Raw genomic sequence first — 19,855 nt, 5'->3', positions numbered from 1 at the left:
TGATCATCAGGGAGGTGACTGAGTCAGTGTCCCTGGAGGTGTTCAAGAAACACTGATGTGTTGTGCTAAGGGATATGATTTAATGGGAAACATTGGTGGTAGGTGGACTGTTGGACAGGGAGATCTTGAAGGTCTTTTCCATCCCTGGTGATTCTGTGGTTCATCTGAAACAATAAATTTGACTTTGGAAAACTATTTAAACAACAAAAAAAAGTAAACTGATCTCATAGATTAAAGTCCTGTATATTGGAATAGTAGTTTTTATACCATAACAGGCTGATAACCTAATACAGGCTGATAGTCTACTCAGAGCAGTGCTCTATACCTTGTTCCATAGCAAGCTCTTTTACAAAATGTATGACCCTGAATAGAATAATGCAGAACTTGTGAAGTCTGAATCAGCCTTTGAAAAAGGTGGGTATATTCCTTGAAGCTTGTGACTGAAATACACTTCAGTCACTCTAGCTTTCATAGCGGAAAGAAATACTCTCAGTAGGAATAAGTATGATGTGGATCTTATCCGTAGTATTTCCTCCCCACCCTACAGGTATGGAACTTTTTTCTTTTCTCCTAGAATATTGGTCTTTCCTCATTCTTTGAACCAGGCAACATTCTCAGAATTCTGTTATAACAAACATCATAAGCTGCTACTAATTGGCACAGCTTTAGACTTTTATTTCCTCTGATCTGCCCAATGCCTGTATGTTGTGTCTTTTTTTTAATATATTTTTGTGCAAGTGTCTGCTGCAATGGCTACAGATGGTTGCAGTGTTGTATTTTATGAAGTGGGCATTTTTCATCTCAAACTTGAACCCAGCTATCATATCTGGGCTGTTTTTGAACCAGCGATGCCAGGCAGTCAGGCAGGAACCCTGAGTTTTAAAAGAATCTGTTTTTGCTTTCAACCCATTACTCTGTTTTGAAAGTAACAAGGTTGTTTTGTGGGACTGCTTAGAGCAAAATTAAGCTTCTTCCAGCACAGGAGTTCATTGTAACAAAGGAGACTCAGCATCCATGAAAGCTGATGTTTAGGACAGAAACAGAAATGGCTGTAAATTGTTTTGAAAAATTTCAAACAGAACAAGATAATGAGAATTGGACTTTCCACATCTTTCTAAGTTTACAAGTTGGAAGAGTAATGCAATATTTCCTAAACAAGTTTTCTGAGATCAGATGTTTGAACCCTTAGTTTTGTGTAATAAAACCACTTTGCACCTACTTGTGTTTGTGCCAGAGTTACATCTGTTATGTACATGCCATGGATACTTCTCATCATGTTGTTTTAATCAAGTTTGGGTTTGTATTTATTGTAGTGAGCAGCAAAAAGAATGCTACTGGCAGTTTTGTTTGGACATCAGATTTTATTGATCATCTCTGAGTTCATTTCCAATGCATCTTATCATCTTAATATGGCAAATCTTTCTTACTTCATTATTTATAAACCAGCCTTACAGTTATTTCACTCTTAAGGTCTCTTTGTAAAATAAAGGATGTTCTGTTTTTGTTAATAGACTTCTTACTTTCTTAAGAATTCAATTTCCATAGAATTTGAGTGCATAAAGAGGAATTTATAGTTTTCTTCTAAATACGAGATAAAACTTATTCAAAACCTTTGAGAGAAACGGTGAAAGCACAGCAAGAGTGACACAAAAGATGGTCCAAAATGTAATTTTGGCTTGATTAAATATCTAAAAAATCCCTTAATGAGCTCTAAAGATGTATTTTTTGCCTATCAATGTCAAGTCTACTTTCGCTTAGCACGAGTGAAAGTGATGTGATTTAAAATATGTACTTATTGAAAGCTTGCTATAGAGAAAGTACTTTACATCTGAAGTGCGGAGCTTAAAAACAAACAAATGAGCGCAGCCACTGTATACAGGCACAGTTTACTTTACATAAATGAGTATGTCTGCCATGGCATCCTTTTTCTAAAAAGCGTGAATTTCAACATCATTTGTTTCCAGTCTTTCAACTTGAAGGAGATGGAATGGATCATGTCAGATCCATCTCTCTTTGTATTCCCTTCTATTTAATTTCTGTCCCATCAGCAGGGTAAACCACTCTCTAACAATTTTTTAAAACTGGAAATAACTTTTGGCATTGAGGTGCTGTTTCCAAATTCTTTTCTTTAGCACGTAGATTCTTCAATCAAACTCTGACTAAATACTACTCAGTAGTAGAAGTAATTGAATTTCAGGGGATTCTGAAAGCACTTAACTGTTAACTGAAAGCCTAAGTATCTAATGCTGTGGAAGAACTGTCTGCTCAGAATTATGATTTCTGAAGTCATCAGTTCCCATTCTTTAAAAGCAAATATTTTTAAGTTTTCTAATCTGTCATTTTTTTCTCTAAATTCAGCATGACAACCCCATTTATGATCTTTATTACTTGCTGCTATGCTGAAAATACTTTTTTATTCCTGTTGATTGAAGTGTATTTAATTATTTCATTCAGGAGACACAGCCAAGCAGCTTTGATGCAATACGGTCCAAATTTAAAATAAACTGATGATTTGACATTGTATGGATTTTCTTTTTGTATTATCTTCTGTGATTGTCATTCAAAATGACAATACCTGTGCAGTTCTCACTGTGCAGTGTCCGCAGTAGGACTAAGAATGGTATCCATTGCACATTTCCTGCACTGTGAAATGGAATTAAATACTGTGGGAAAAGATATTCCATTACTGTTACGAAGTGACGAATAGAGAGGAATCATGCACAAACTTCAAAAAAGCCCCCTAACATGTTTGGAGTATCAATTAGTATTTCCTTTGTTAAATGGAATGTTGATGTTAAATGAAGGAAGTTAGTTAAATTTCTTGATTTATTTACTTTCTATGTAGAAACTACTTACTGTTATTCTAGTGCTTTATAGTATCTCTTTATTTCTCTTTTTCCTCATGTAGACAACTGGGACTTGACTTAGTTCCAAGAAAAGAGTATGCTATGGTGGATCCTGAAGAGATCAGCATTACGGAGCTCTACAGGCTGGTATGTGAATTTAATACTCTGTCCTTGTGCTGACAGATTACATGCTGAGGTTGTCATGATAACTTTCTTCTACTTAATCAAAAGTACTTTTTTGCTCAAATACACTGGAATTTGCTAATGCAATGGGTTTTACTATGATGAAAGAAGATTTATTTTTAATATTTTTTTCATCTCCTCCTCTGCATGGGATGCTTTGATTTTATATCGTCTGTCTGCACACATGTACATTCCACATGTTATTTACTCACAGCTTTGTTTTCTGATATATCATTAAATTTATGAGTTCTAAGATGAATTTAATCTTCAATAATAGCTTATGAGACTCCTCATCATTAGTTCTTTAAGTGGCCCATGAGTCCCATTAGATAACATTAGTGGAAATAAAATAACATACTTGTGGTACAAGTATTGTCATGATTAATCATATTGGCTTGTTGATCTCTTCTAATACATTAATGTTAATGGCAGCTGAGCTACGTAGGACAGCTCTCCTTTGGGCATGAGAGCCCATCTTGGTTTTGTAAAAAGAGTACTGGTATTTCTTATTCTGATGTTACATCAAATGAAGTCTAAGAAAGCATTCCAATTAATTTCTACAGGCCTTTGCTCATAGTAGTATCGCAGTTACAGTAATAGAGTTCTGAGTCTTACTTGCTTCAAACTAAACTTTTATTTAAATTAATGTTTATTTATGCTAATGCATGTATTTAATGCAGAATATAGAATGTAGGGAAATTGTGATAATTTGTTATGGAGCCAAAATTTTAATATGTGCAATAATTTTTACTGATAGATTTTGAAACTGTATGCTGTGGAGTCAAATGGTAATTTATTCACTCTGGAATCAGTATACCTTTGGGCAGGTTCAAAGTCACATGTAATCGTATGGAATTCTATTGAAGCAGTAAGTGACAAACACTGAGAAACCATCAATCATAAGAAGAAACTTACAGAAAAAGAGTAATCCAGAAAATTAATGATGAAACTTGTGGATTGTACTTTCAAAAATAAAGAGAAAAAAAAGATCCAAAAAGTGTTTGGTTTGGGGCCTCAGTAACTTATAAAGATTGCTGTTTTAAAATTGGTTTTGGTACGACATAAGAGAAAAACAGTACATCACCTTAATTGTTGACTAAAATGGAAAGATATAAACTGTAAAGTCAAATCAGGAGAGCTTAGTAACTTTTACATAATGTTCTGCCAGCGATTAGAAAATACAGGAGTAATTTTTTCCATTTAAAAATACTTCTATGTAGTCTTTTGCCAAAGCATTCTTTGTGTGCTTGATTAGTAGAATATCGGATCATTAACTATTTAAACCAGCTATGAAATATAATGTGGTTACAGCACAGGCATTTAAAATGGGTTGAAATTCTTGGAGCAGAAAAAAGGCAAACTTCTAGAGGTTACTGCTTTTCCAAGGGACAATAATGATGCAGTGTAACGTTGGCAAAGTGGCTTTCCTACTTTCTCCTTCTCACAGTAAGGAAAAAAGAAGAAAGAACAAAGCACTGTTACAAATTAATACTGAATCAAAAGCTTAAAAATTGGGAAGAAGAAAGTAATCCAGTATTGTATTTTTTTACCTTTTGTTTTGTTCCTAGATCTTTACATTTAATTCAAACTGACTGCTGTGTTTTTTGTGATATGTTTAGATGGAGCATCGTCATCGAAAAAAAGACACGCCTGTACCAGCCAGCAGCCACCATCTTTTCGTTCAGATGAAGAGTCTAATGTGCTCCAATCTGGGAGAGGAACTGGAAGTAATCTTCTCACTCTTTGATAGTAAAGAAAATCGGCCCATCAGGTAGCATATAATTTTTCAGTAGGATACTGATTTTAAATTGTCACTGCGCACTGTCTGTCATGGTAATAAATTCCACATTGAGAAACAAGATTTTTTTTTAAATTTGTTTCGTAATCCAGTTCCTATACTTAATATTTGCCAATATAATTTTGGATTGAAATCATATATTTTTCTCTGGCTTTTTTACTTATTTCAGTTTTTAGCTGGTTTTACTTGAGAGGGAACATATATACACCTGTGCATACAGACTGAATATTAGTTTTGTGTCTCAAGGGTTATTTTTTAGTATCTCTGTTTTCCTTTCTCCTAATCAGTGCACATTCAAACTTACAACTGTTGCTTGCTTGCTCTGTAATATTCATAAGATGAATTCTCCTAGGTACCTCCAACCAGAGAGCTTAGTGAATTATGGAATCTTTTTATAATAGGAGCCTGAGGTGCATGCTCTTAATGAAGCAGTCAAACCTGGTCTCACATCCATTTTGGGTTTGCTGGCCTTTTTTTCATCTGGGATCTGATCCTGTAACCATTCTTCTGCTTATCCTAGAGCTGAAAACCTTTTAATTTTTAAATGTTCACTACTTATTTCTATTCCTAGCATGTTTCTGGCCAAGAAAGAGGACCAGGGAATGAACAGGATCAGAATCATGATGCACTTAGCAGATATGATTTATAGGGGGAAAGCAGAGTTGGTGGATGAGCCTTTTGAGTTCTGTGTGAGAAATATGGCAGGAAGATTGAAGGATTGGTGCCACACTAAAAGCTTGTATACTGGTGATGGAAGACTGGTCAGAAGGCTCTCATTCAGAATTTGCTGCTGCTCATTACTTGGTGTATTACTTGGTGTATTCTTTCTGTGTTCTTACTACAGGTACTGGAGGCAACATAAGTCAGTCTGATTTAAGGGTAGCCACTGGAGAAATGAAAGACTAGACTTAAAAACAAATTGCACTTTAGATAAGTCAGAATACAAATGCACAAATAGAAATAAAACCTGTTACAGTAAGCCTGCTAATAGGATAAGAAGTGTTATTCAGAATGTGTGCAAAGCCATGACTGTGTACTAATTGTCTTTATACCTATGATGATAGGAATATGGGGCATTGCACATGCACATTAGACTGAATTTGGCAAAATGATTTGTGTGCTATGTAGTTGTGCAAAATAGCTATCCACTATTTTGAAGGAAGTTTATACTGAATAAATTGATTTCTATAGCTAATGAAATCTTTAAATTGTTAGAACATTAGCTGCTAAATACTGACCTGGAATGCACTTTGGACATTAGTCACCAAAAACAGTTTTCTGTCATTTCTGAGAATTAAATGTGCATCAGGGCACATCTTTTGTGTTCATTTCAGTGACTGGCATAGCAGGTGATGGATTTAGATGAGAGCTTCAGACCTTGACAGAAAACAATTTGAGTGTTATGGATTGCTGAAAACAAGGTTATGGCAGTAGTGGTTGTATGAAAGCAAATGGATTGGATTTCACATTCACATGAAAGCACAAATTCTAGAGCTGTTTGTCACATGCTTGCTGTGATCTGACCTTTAGGTATTGATTCCTGACTCCAGTATCTATTTGCAACTGCTTTATTTTGTGTGAACTTCCTCATCCCATTACTGACAAACCTTGAAGAAGCGTGTTGTCATGAATCCAAACTGCTTTCTAGAACATGCGAGGAATGACAAGTTGCACTTGGGGCAAGCAGTTTGTTGCTATCTGTAAAACAAACACGCACACCTCCACACCTCTCACAAATTAAAAACCCGGGAAACACATTGGAAAAAATGAAAGCAGGGGAGTTTTCATAAGAATGGATTTAATTTCAAGGTATATATGTATCACACCACGAGTTGGAACGCAGATGTGTCCAAGCTGTGGTCTTTGTGGACTAGATATGCAAGCAACATAACTGCATTGTCTAAGACTTAAACCAGGGCTAGTTGGGCTTGCTGACATGGCTGTTGTGCTCTTGCTTAATATGCGCATGGCACACCTACTCTATATTTCGGTCAGTTGAGCGCTTGTTAGAGCATGTAAGTTAGTGTAAAGTCTTGTGTATATGTGCACGGCAATATGATATTTCGTTCAATACAAATTGGCAGGATATTTCAGAGAGCTTTATGCCCTTGCTAGTGCTGACACATGCATGCAATAAACCTTGAGGAGATGATGTGTGAGAAGTGACTGTGTGCACAGTCATTGGTTACTGAGCTTCACACCCTGCAATGAAGACAAGGCCTACTGGCAGTAAGAGACGTGAGCTGCAAAGTGTGATACCTGGATAGATGTAATCTTCTGCTAATGCTGGATGATAGTAGCATGTAAAAAAGCTGTGTTTAGCATTACCTTGAGCTGTCACAACCTACCTAGGTGATTTGTTTATTGATTTCCTGAGTCACTGCTAAGCAGCCCACAAGAAAAAAGCAATAAAAACACTAGATGAAACTTTTGTTAATGCCACAGATAAAAGTGAGAAACCATATATGGCAATTTGTCTTGAAACAGAACATCTGATAGATAAAATATGGGAATATACATCACTTATATGTCTTCAATTTCATGGTTACAGTATTAGAATGGGGGGTTTCATTTCTTTGGGATTTTTTACTTTTTACTTAAATTTTAGTTTTGCAAGCACTACGTGTGTACCAAGCTTTCCTCAGGAGGTAATTCTGCTTGTTTGAATGTGACAGTTGGAATGCACAGTGTTAAGTACAAGTCCAGAGGTTAAAATTGCTCCAAAAATATGACTTTGTGTAGATATCAATCTGGTGTTTATTGTCCAGCTGATGTAAATACACATAAAATGGGTGATCTTTGTTGCCTCTTAAAGGAGTTCTTGTGGAGAAAGTAAAAAGACAAGAAGTGAAATTTAATGATAGAATTTCTGTTCTGATATTTTTCTATCTTAAGATTACCTTAGCTTCTTATCAGATCAACCTATGATCTCTGTATATACTTATTTCACTTTTTATTAACCCCATGTTCATGCAATTGAAATAGCAGCTTAAAAAACTGTTGGGGGACTGGAAGCAATGTTGTCTGTATTTTCTTGTTGATAAATTGTTTTTTTCCAAACCGAATTTGTTCTACATTACCTGTTTCATGCATTCAGTGAAATCTTTTGCACAGAAAGAAATTTTTACCCTGTTCAGAGAATATACTTGATACTTTATTGTGACATATATTAATATATTATAAAATGATCTAAATCTATTTGTATACTGCTGCAGAATTTGTAGAGAATATTTTCATTATATTTGGAGTGTTTAAAGATTTTTGATAAGAGGATGTAATTTGTTGCATGCATAGAACAATATGATCTTGTGATCTTTACATAATTTACAGCTATTATTTTTTTCTGATCAACTGTGCTATGAAATCGTTTGAAAGGTTTTCATTTTCTTCTTCCTTTATTTTAAACCTATCTGAATTTATTAATAATGTGGATAACGTGCTGCTGTGGAAAGGTCTGAGCTTCAGGGAAGGAAAAAAACAAAAGGGAAGAGGAGGGTACTTAACACAGAGAAGCTGTGGTTTAATAGCTGAGCTTTATATTGGAGTACAAGAAGAAGGCTGTCCTTAGGACATTGTAAAATTATAGTTTTTTGAGACAATATTAAGAACTCTCACACTTAGAATATTGTCACACTGTTCATATAGAACAATGATGGAAAATGAAACTTTTTTTTGGTTGCTATAGTTATAGATTCTTTTTGAAAAAAAGCATACCATAGCAACTGTGTCAAACCAAGTTACATCAGAAAGCCCTGGTCTTGCTTTTGACATGAGGTTAGAATTCTGTCTAATAATAAAATATAACATAGTGATGTGTAAGAAGAATGTTGTTGTATAGATATAAAATAGAAAACTGTGATCCTGAATATCAGCACACAGCTTTTGTCTAATTTTCATGTCTTCTATGGTTCGCCTTAGGAACTAAGTTCAGTACATCTTCTTGGCAGGACTGGATTCCTACACTGCAGTGTTACCACTGTTTTTCTTTATAAAGACAACCAGATGAGGAAAAGGAGAATACTAGTGATTGCAATTCCTTCTATAAAATATTTTAAGGATGATTGCTCTAGCTGAAGAGGCAGTCCAGACTCCCTGAAAGATAGGGTATGCAAATCTAAATATTTGAAGGCATAGCAAGAAACTGAGCATAGACTTTTGTTTTCTTGGAGTACTTGTTAATATGTTTTTCAACTACACCACAACTTTGTTGCTCTTTAAAAGAAAATAAGCAAAAACATCCAAATTGGTTTCATCACTCTTCATATTTAAATTCTGTATATGCTCTTCACCATTTTCTCTAAATTGATTGTGTTTAGTTAGAAAAGTGTATAATATGTTACCACGTGGAAAGTCTGTAAAAGTAAAAGGAAAAGGAGAATACTTGATAGCATAAGAAATGTATGGTTTAATATCTGAACTTTATATTAGAGTGCAAGAATAAGGTTGTCCTTAGGCCATAGTAAAATATTAGTTTTCTCAAGCAATATTAAGAACTGCCTAAATTAAAAGACCTCTGATTCATGCTCTGGAATCTGTTCAGAAGGAGGTATCTTGTGGAGTAATAAGCGAAACTCCAAGATTAAGGCTTCTGCCAATGCTTAGCATTTCTTTTTTGTTTAATTTTAAAAGGTTTCATGATGAATACATGGACTGTATGATTTGAATACATCTCTGAAGACGTGAATTTAAGATCTTTGTTTGAATTATATATCTAGACTTCTACTACAGTTAGTTTTAGTCGGTGAAGCTTAGAAATGTTCAGCCGATAAAATGTCTGTATGTTGTTGGTTCTTTAGAATCCATCAACTTGGTTGATTAAAGAGCTGCCCACTGTACCTGGAAGTAATTTTGAGCTGAATCCATCCTGTTTCTTTCTTGCTTTTTATGTGGCTACTTTAGGTCTCCACAAAGTTTGAGCCTTCAAAATCAGAAATAATTGTTGTTGAAAGAAAAAAGGATGGATATTCAATATTACTTATCTGACCTCTTGCCATTAGCCTCTCGCAGTGGAATCTATAAAGAGAAGTTCCCTGAATTTGCTTTTAAAATATTTGCAAAGAATTTTACAGTGGGGGGGATCAAAAATTTGTGGTACACGTATGTACAAATTTAGAATTGTTGCTTCAGTGTATTTTGAAATTGTTTTCTTAATTTAAAAAAAGGATTATCTGAAGGACCGTTTTGTTGTGTTTAAGGAATATTTTTCCAATAAACTGATCTTTTGATTATGTGTTGACCTACAAGTGCATTCCTAAGCAAGTACCTGTTAAAGTAAATAAGATGCAGAAATTAAAATTGTAAAAACATTTTTCTGTTTTTGATAATGTATCTTATTTTAGTGCTTTGAATGAAAGGAAAATTAAGCAAATTTGTAACTACATCATTTTGAAGTAATTTTTTCTTTTAAACAGCTCACAATCTTTCTTATATGTACAAAGAGTTAGATAATAATAGCTTTTCAGGTGAGATGTGAGAAACTATGATGTAGAAATTAGTGACTTGCCCAGAGAAGAAGTCAGGTAGTGATAAAGATTCAGTGATGCTGGGAGAGGCAAGGTCAGTGTTTGACCTTCAGGCTTCGAAGCTAAGGATTTCTCTAGATTTGTAGCAGCTGTGATGTTTTGCTTGCATCCACCTTAGTGTAATCAATGCACACTTTGGGCAACAGATTTTTTTCTGTTGAATTTAGGAAGCTAGAGATCTTAATGTTTCTTTGGGATGCTGTGAGACACTATTCTATTCTTCTTGAGGCTTTTTTTGTGGCTGGAAATTACTATTAAAAATTAATTTTTTTAATCATATTGGTGCTTGCAAAAGCATCAATTCTGTTGCATTAATTATGTAGTAGTAAAATACAGGCTTATGATTTTATTATTGCTAATAAACTGTTACAGTTAATATTACTTTGCAGAGCATTTCCATATTTATATAATTACATTGATTTTAATACATGCCTTCACGCTTTAAAAAGCTGTGTATTGTGAAGAGCATTTACTTCATGTGGAAACTAGAAAACTGCAGAAGTTTTCTCCTGATATCAAGTATAAATCTGAGTGAGACACGTGTTTGTACTTGCTTCATTAAAACTACAGTTGTAATATTCTGCCTTGTTAGTGCATAGTAACTTGCCTTTGTATGTATGCATGTGTAGACATACATATTTTCTAGCTAAACTAGCTGTAGGAATGATTTGTGTTATCCCTGCATGGTATTTGGTAAATCTGTGAATGGCTCTACTTTAACATGATGCAGGCATATGACTTGCCTCAGTAAAACTCTTTGTTTTATACACTGCTATGTCTTCTTAACTTATATGCTTCTCTTTTTATTTTTGTCCCAGTCAAAAGCCTTGATTGTGTATTCTTCAGCTTTTTATTCTTTAAAAAAGTGAAAAGTTGTCTTGATTAAGCTTTATTTTGTTGCACTAATTGCACTGAAAAAAATCTAATATACAAGCAAAATTTTGAATGTACACAGTTGTAGTATTAGTTTTGTATTCAGAAAATCTAAGAAGTCTGTTATCATATTTTTAATTTTCTCCTGAGACTTTTCTGTCTTTCAGTTCAGTCCTGTGTTCCTGGTTGCTGCTGAGCTTTTACCAGGTACTCAGAGGTGTACAGCATCATAGTCTATTCTAAAGTGCGTTTTCTCGGCATATTCAGTCTCGATGTGTCGAGAGTCCAGGCAGTAATTAATTCGTGTTGTTCTAAAATGCTTTTGTAAAATCTGTTCCTTGAAGCTGGCATGCTCAGCTAATGTTTGAGAAAAGCAAAATCCAAAGAGCTTATCAATGTAATACTGAGCTTTGAAGGCTTGTTTCATGTCATCTAAAATTGCTGTAAGATTGTGCTGTACAGGTAGTGGTGGCCAGTGGGAATTGCAGAACAGCAGCGGATGTTCAGAGCCCGATGTTAACATCTGTAAATGTTTGGAGGATTTTAGTAAAAACAATTTATGAGGTTGTGTGATCTGAATGCCCAGCAATGGTGAGAGTCTGTCTTCCAGTTTAATCCAGTAGAAATCCACTAAAACTATTTTGGATTGTGAATCAAAAGATGGATTGTGGAGACAAACAAGAGATTTTCTTCAAAAACAAAAATCTGATACAAACTAAGCTGATGATAAAGATCTTAAAATAGCATATATAAGGTGAGTATTACAGGATTATAGTTTGAACACAGAAAATTTGTGTAGAAGATGGGGCAACTCAGCTTTACTTCTATCACTTTTTACCTTGGGCGTTAACCATTACAATTACATTACAAAGACGTTTTCGTAGTTAAATGGGATTTTAGATGCCTGATTTGAGTTGATTTTAGTGTGAGGTGCACTTACAGGAAAATACATAATTTAAACTCCTGGCACAAGATAGGATTCTGTGGGTCTCCAAAAGAAGACTGGAAGTGTGTGTTCTCTAAAACATTTTGTAAGAGTTCGACAATCTTGTGTTCTTCATTAGCTAGTTTCTAAATCTGTTGTAATATGTGATTATTTGTGGGGTTTAGGAAGCTTCTGATATTTTTCTATACTAAAGAAATAACTGGTAGCTTTTCTTCTGTAAATTCAGAAGATTCCCAACACTTAATGTGGTGATGATTGTATGCTTTGTAGGTATCTTATTTTCTTACCAGCATAAAAGTTTAGTAAATAAACCAGCAGTGAGGTTGCACATACCAAGTCTATAATGCATACTTAACAGATGACACAGATCACAGTTTGCACTGTTAGATTTTTGGAAAAGTAAAGGTCTTCTGATCATAGTATGTTCTTTTCCCCTGGTTGTGCTCATATCATTTACAAAGTGCAGCAGTTGTGGAAGTGGTGACCTTAGTGTAACCAGAAGAAGCTGGGCTCTGAACACTGGAGATCTGAGACAAATTCTTCAATAAAAAGTATATATTGTTTTATTTACTGTTTTAGTTTGAAAAATCTCACCATCTTTTTTCTCACTAACTTTGATGTTTTCAAGATTATGTGTATTATTCACGGTTTATTTTTTGCCACAATAATGTTCTGATGCTAGACATATGTTTTGCTTTCCGAAAGTCAAATATCTCAGTGTCCTGTGAGATACCTACCTTTTCAGTGTAGCTATTGTAAGACCATATTTCTATTTGTTGTACATCTCTACCCAGAAATTCTGTCTGTTTATTTATTGAAATTTAGAGACACAGGCAATTATCATCTTGTGGGTACACTGTGAAAAAGGGAATGGAGGGTGTTAAGCCAGTTACCACAAATGCAGTTACCTACATTTGTTCAGATAAGTGGGCTTTGTTCTCGTTATTGATGATATGTATGAGGATGCTGGTCCATCTCCTGCCCAAAGTCCCAGTTGTTTTGCTGACCTTTACATTTATGTAGTGTTTGTGCCTCTGTGTGTTACAACAACATACTGCAGTAGAATGCTGACATTTTTGCTTTAAGTCTGCAATGGCACACACGGTTCTTGTCTAGCTGTATCTTCTCTAAGCCACTTTCTTAATGTTATCATTTTCTCCAAATAGCAATGCTATTAATAGGGCAATTTTAAGGCAGCACTTTAGAAAGATGGAGTGTGTTAAGAATTTCCTTAACAATGATACACATTTCTTGTCTGTGTCAATATGATATGAATGTCTTATCACAAATGATTGATGCCTCTGGCCACATCTGCGGGAGAAGCGGAGATAAGCTGGCATGCTAATCCTCCTTCTTCTGTCACCTTGAACAACCTTGTTTGTTACTATCATATTGCCCTCAAATGAGCGCAGATTCTTCATCAACACAAAGAGGAATAGACTGCTTACCCAAGGCAAATAAAAGTAACCTATGTTTTCTATTCTGTAAGCTTTTGATTATATGTTTAAGGACCGTGTAGACTCTATGCCGTATCAAAGATTAAACAGATTACCTTTTGTTTGTTGTACTCTCAACCTCAACTTCTTAATACACATCATTAACATTTTAATGTATTTCTTCTTTTAGTTGTGTAATTACTTAAATCATTTTTATCTCTTGCTGAAAACTGAAACCCATGGTTGATGGGTCAAAATATTTGCTGATTTGTCTTTTTTTTTTTTTTTTTTCCATTTAAGAAGCAAATGCTCTTTCCCCTTCCCTCCCCTCCCACTGACCCCTATTCTGTGGAAATTTTAAAGAATTTTAGCACAGGAAGAAAGATGTCTAAACATGCGTTTTGCAACTTCCCCAAACATAACAGTTGCTATCTATTATGGCAGCTCAAATAAACCAACTTCTAGCCACCCCTCTCATTAGAAATTTACAGAATTGACTAGTGTTAGTTGTTGACAGTCAGAAAAACAGCAATGAAGAGAGGGCTTGAACACCTTTCCAACCTAACTAATGATTTATTTCCATCTCCCAGAAGTCTCACTGCTTTAAACCTGAGATGTCTTTCATTGCAAGCTGAGATACCATTGTGGCCTCGGTTGAGATAGAGCTCAAAGAGTCAGTATTATTTTAAACATGCAAATCAGTGGGGTTACACTTGAATTTTAATATCCAGTTTACTCAGGATCAATGCTCCAGACAGCACTCAAATAGCTGAATTCTTTCTTGCTTCTCAGCAATGTGGGACACTAAGCCACGAAGAAGATGGAAAAATATACTTGTGAAACAGTATGGTGCATTGTCTCACACACTACAGTAGTTATTTAAAAAGTACAGGCATATCCTGTGATTGCGATCATCTACCTATGAGGAATTTGTTCAGTGTAGCTGTGGGGAGCAGTTCACTGGCCATAGTTATTTAGAAATTCAGGGCAAGGAAAGACAAGTGGTGAAATGTTATAGTATGGCAGTCATAGGGTCGTTATTATCTAGCAGAGTTGAAAAGTTGAAAAGAATGTGTAAAGAGCTATACATCCATAAAGAACCAAAAGACCCAGCTGCCTATTGGTGCTGCCTTTCTGATATTCCAGAGGTTCCAATTCAGAACCACCTGGATGAATTTTAGTTTTTTTTTGGTTCTTTCCATAGCACTGTCATCATGCAGATGTTCCACATTAGGAGTTTTATTTGAAATATTTTGTTGTTCTTGTACATACTGTGTGTGTCTACTGTTCTTTCCAGGTTCTTTCCAGACACCCGATTCTTTATTTTATTCTCTGTATCTACAGTGAAAAGGACAAATGAGGACTGGGGAATCAGTGAGACCATTTAAGTTTATTAAATTAAATTTAAAATTAAATTTGGAAAGCAGTTTAGACGGTACAGTATATTTCCAATACAAAGGCTGGAGACTGTGCACATATTTATTTTTACATGTGTGCATACATGCACAGACATTAATTGATATTCAGATTTTCTGCTACTGTACATATCATCTCATTGTTTGATATTTAAATTCTGTGCTTCTGAATGTCATGAAAATTCAGAGGATTGATTAATAGAAGGAGAGATTCACTTCCACTGTTACCTAAAAGAACTTCAGTCATTTGGGGAAAAAACAGAATGTGTAAGATTATGTTTTCATTGTTTCAAAATCACTTCCCTGCTCCCATAGCACAGAATTTCGTGGAAGGAGTGATCTCTGACTAGAGAGGCACAATTCACACTAGACTTTGTTGTAGCTTTTCAGGAACGGGATGTTTTTCAAGAAAAAAAACGTGTAGCTGATAGCGTACTCAGTACAATGCAGTCTAATACACTACACACAGTCTAGGTTCTCCTTGTAATCTGTCATTAAGTGATATGCTATTCTGCCTTTCTCTCTTAGAATACTATGTTTTAACATGCATAACCTACACTTAAACTGTTCTTTGGAAAATTGTTACATGAATACCTCAACGTTATCTATGAATGCTTTCTGTCTTGAAGCAGCCTTGGATCCTGGGCAGGATTTGAGTTACAGAATCTCACAGTGCTTCTGGTAGAGGAAGTGACATAGGGGAACTGGAAGAAATGAACTAGCTCAGGGCTATGTCAGTTACAGTTACAGTGTTTCCACAAAAACATATTTTTTATTTATACAGGACCACAGCATAGTGGGGTTCAGTGTTACTTTTAGTTTCCTGTGCATCGTGTGCAAGCATTTTTAATCTCGTGCAATACTTAAATTACACCTTGGTGAATTACACAAAATCAGTGCATGTGTATCTGTACCTCGTAGATGCAGAAGAGATTATGCATCTTGGCTTTGTCAGATATTTTGATGTCCTTCATTCTAGTTGAGTCACTTATTACTCTGTTTTGTTCCTCCTTAGAAACAAGGTAACACAAGAGGAGCCTGGTTTTATTCTGCTCATTCAGGACTCGGAGTTTTAGCATGAGGGTAGAAACTTAAGAATCATTTTTTCAAGAGGGGCCATTACTCTTTTAACAATCCATTACACATTTGGAATAAAAATATCTAAATATCTCACAGAATGGTTAACAGTGGTGTGTACTTCATTGAATAAGGTGGCTATTTTTTTCATTTTGGTATTATCCTTTATACTGACTGATGTACTCACTACTATTGGCGTTGTTTGTGATAATCTACCTGGTAATTTACACAAGTGGGCAAGACTGCATTTGATGTGATTGAAAGTATACATATGGTTATACGCAGCAACTTGAAGGAGAAACTTGAACTTACAGAAACTTTAAAAGCTTCCCTTCTTAAACTGTGCAACATTCTTTCCCATTATTCACTGTGAACAGAATGATTCTGATGTGCAAGAATATATTCAAGCCTATTTTGGCAGGGTAGTGAAGTAACAGAAGTCATAGGACATCTCTTGATCCTAGAATGAGGAGAAATTCTGGAGTAGGAGTTACCAAGAGAAGATAAGCAAAGATGTTTCCTCATTGCAGTCAGGTGGATTACTCCAAATTGGAAATGTAAAGGTTGCGTCTAAAGTGAATAATGCTGTTTGCCTGAGAATACTGAATTAAACTCCCTGCTGTGGAGTTCCTTCATACCAGAAGGAAGAATGCTGGCTTCGTCAGTTTGCCCAATTAGTTACATTTGCATTTGTTTTACAGTGAAAAACAACCCCTAAAGAAGAGTAGAAACACTTGTGCTAGCTAGTAGCTTGACATTTAACGTCAATAATAAATACATTGGAACTAGAGTCTGTCAGTTACCATGTTCATGCAACTTGCCTCTCACAGTGTAACAAGGATTTCTTTTAATTCTTTGTCCCCAGTTTGCTTTTGACCTGAAAAGTCTGTTTGGGATTTAGAAACTTCACAGGAACATATCCTAACTAATAAGAAATTTCAAAATCGGTGGGTGTGTATCTTATAAAGATTTCTATATCTCTGTCATGTTTCTCCATTGTACTTGGTATTTTGGGGGATGCCTACTTCAAATGGTCTCTTTGAAGGAAGATAAAAGCACTGGATATTTTTACCTTTATTATAGCAGGCATTCTCCACAGATGGTATTATAGTTAAGTTGAAAATTACTCCCATGTGCCTTATAGAAAGTAAAGTGACATTGGCTTAGCATCTCATGTGCATGGCACTCAGATATCAATAGCAAAAATATATCTTTCCTTTATAGGTAAGTCGTTTTTGGTAGCTCAGTTTTATTTACTTGTCAACAGCAGTAATATAAGCAGATGTGATTTACGTTGCACGCAGAATGTGTATAAAAGGAATGTTTGGCACAGCTGTGTCCTCCAAACATTTTGGCCTTGGTGGTTTGTGTAATAAATGTCTCTTCTACGGATCTTTACTGCCACTCATTGCCAAGTGATCAGAAAGGTTAATCCTGGCTTTAAGACGTTCTATATGTTTTAATAGTACTCATTTTTATAGATCATTCCATTAATCTAACCTTGTGCAATACTGTGTAATTTGCTGTGATTAGTGAGAATTTTGATAAATTGCTTTTTAAATTCAAACCATTCCAGAACTGTAAGAGAATAATAACCTTTTGCTTCAGGGTAGTGTTCCAAGTGTTTTTTGAGGAGCTGGCATTTCATCAAGACCGTTTGCATTGGCCAGTCTGCCTAGACTTTTCTGCTTATTGCTTGTAAGGCAGCTTTTGTAACATTTTAACACTTGTAAGGGAGAATTTCCAGCAAGGAAACCAAATTTGTGGATAACATTTCATAACTGAGGTAGAATGGGGTAGGAATGAGTTGGCAAAGACAGGTATGAGTGTAGTTTAGCAAGAATGCTTTTGGAAGGCTTTTTTAATTCATTTCTTTAAAGGTTTTGTATTTATGAGAAGACATAACTTGTTTCTTTCATTGTATTTCTAATATGCTCTTAAATCAACAAATACAGATTAATTATTCCCAATTGAAGTGTGTTAGATATTAGCTGTTTCATTACATAGCTCAGTTACTCTTATGAAATTTCATTTTCGGTGAAAGAAATGTTTCAGAGATTTTCTGATATCTTCTACTTCCTATGGCAGGAGTAATGATGCTCAGTTATATAGAGATTCTCTTGGATAGCCATACCCATTTTACAGCAGATAAACTAACCTGAGAGAAACCTTTGATCTGGAGTAGGTCTCTCTTGAGAATTAACAAATAGCCCTCATACTGATTGCAGTGTAAGAACTGAAAAGCAATAGGAGAAACTATTGCTTTTAATTGCTGTGATGAAAACATTGCAAGGAGTGACCTCTGCTCTAGCTGGTGTTTTACCATTTGAAGGTTAAGTGATAGATTATTCTTTAAAACTGAGTGAAGTATTAAAATAGAGGTGTGTATGTGCACCACTCGTGATCTATTTGTGACAAGTTTAAGTAATTATCAGAGATGTTTAACAGCAGAGGTTTTCTGATGGGCTTACAGATCGTGTTAGCAAGAACTCGTTGTCCTGGGGTCTGATAAAAGGCAGAGACATCACAAGACAACACAGCATTGCTGTTTTTAAGCCCCCAAATGAAGATGAATACACAGGAGCCTTTGGGCTTTTGGAAGAGTGGGATATCCTTAAATTCCTTTCACTTTTACCAATTCCTCTTTGAAATTTACAAATTCCAAAGAATTTCCATCTTTGGGGTAAAAATACAGCAAATCTACTTGTATCCATGCTGTTGCCTCAGCCAGGTACTGGGATAATGATCAAGTCTGTAATTCAGCTTAAGGGATCTGTAGGTCTGTGTGCTGATAATGCTGTGCTGCAAAATGTTTATCATTGGTGGCAGACTAAGCTCACCATTACAGAAGGCTCTGGCTTCTGGTTGTATTTTGTTTTTAGTTGAAAATACATGATGAGAGATTCCAGTGTGCTTTTTGCTTTTCAAAAACACATTGTCTTCCTCTCACTCTTAGTACTTCCCCCGAAAATAATTTTAAATTGTCATTTTCCAATGTAACTTGTTAATCTTTTCAGGAAATGTGTAGTACCACCTTTTATTTAAAATACAGTTGCAAATATTAGTAGAGTATAATACAATATAGTGTGTGGGCAAAAACTGATTTTTTAAGGCTGTCTTCTGTTAGTAAAGAGATGGAAGATGGAGCTTGATTTAGCTAATATATTTATCTGATTTTCTTTTCCACCACTCTCCTCTCCCGTCTACCTTTATTCTCTCATTTTTCCTTCCTTCCTCATTAACTCTACTTCTAACATACGGAAAATTTGACTCCTCAGCATAAAGCTAGCATTCGAAATATTTTTTGTTCTTCCCATTGTCAGCACATCTAGATGTGATGATAAGCTTCATTATAGCATCATAATATTGGTTTGGTGATTTTATTTTAGTTTCTGATAGTGCTTTTATCTGAAATTGGCTGAAATCGTTTTTTTCTAATACTCATTCTTCCTTTCCCTCTTTGCTCATTGCTACTTCTTTTTCAGCCTGAAATGGGAGTATGGTTTTCACAAAAGTATGTAGAAGAGTTAAAGTACGGGGACTGATTTACTGTGGAACAGCTTGTACTGCAAAGTCTTGTTGGCACATCTACCATTCAGTTAGTTTGTAATTAAGAATACTTTTAAGGCTTTTTTGTCTATTTACTTCAGTAACTTATGACTTGTACCACATTCCTCTGCATTTCACCCCTAAGTAAAAGGGCAGCCTTCTGTGTCTGACTGTGGTTTTACGATGTCAATGACCCTTTAGCTACACATT

At 35.2% G+C, this 19,855-nt stretch overlaps 1 protein-coding gene across 4 annotated transcripts in view; it reads left to right on the top strand.

Annotated features, from left to right (window-relative positions):
* The window catches only part of DOCK4 (dedicator of cytokinesis 4), a 237,533-nt gene that overhangs the window by 90,238 nt on the left and 127,440 nt on the right, over window positions 1-19,855 (top strand). For all 4 annotated transcript variants that reach the window (XM_052667945.1, XM_052667946.1, XM_052667943.1 and 1 more), the window contains exons 7-8: window positions 2,909-2,993; window positions 4,649-4,800. In XM_052667945.1, the coding sequence (XP_052523905.1) occupies window positions 2,909-2,993; window positions 4,649-4,800 (237 nt within the window). The remainder of the gene's footprint in view (window positions 1-2,908; window positions 2,994-4,648; window positions 4,801-19,855) is intronic.

The sequence above is a fragment of the Tympanuchus pallidicinctus genome, unplaced genomic scaffold (assembly GCF_026119805.1).
Source record: "Tympanuchus pallidicinctus isolate F22 unplaced genomic scaffold, pur_lepc_1.0 scaffold8, whole genome shotgun sequence".
Classification (NCBI taxonomy): Eukaryota; Metazoa; Chordata; class Aves; order Galliformes; family Phasianidae; genus Tympanuchus; species Tympanuchus pallidicinctus.
This window is presented reverse-complemented; position numbering and strand designations above follow the sequence as displayed.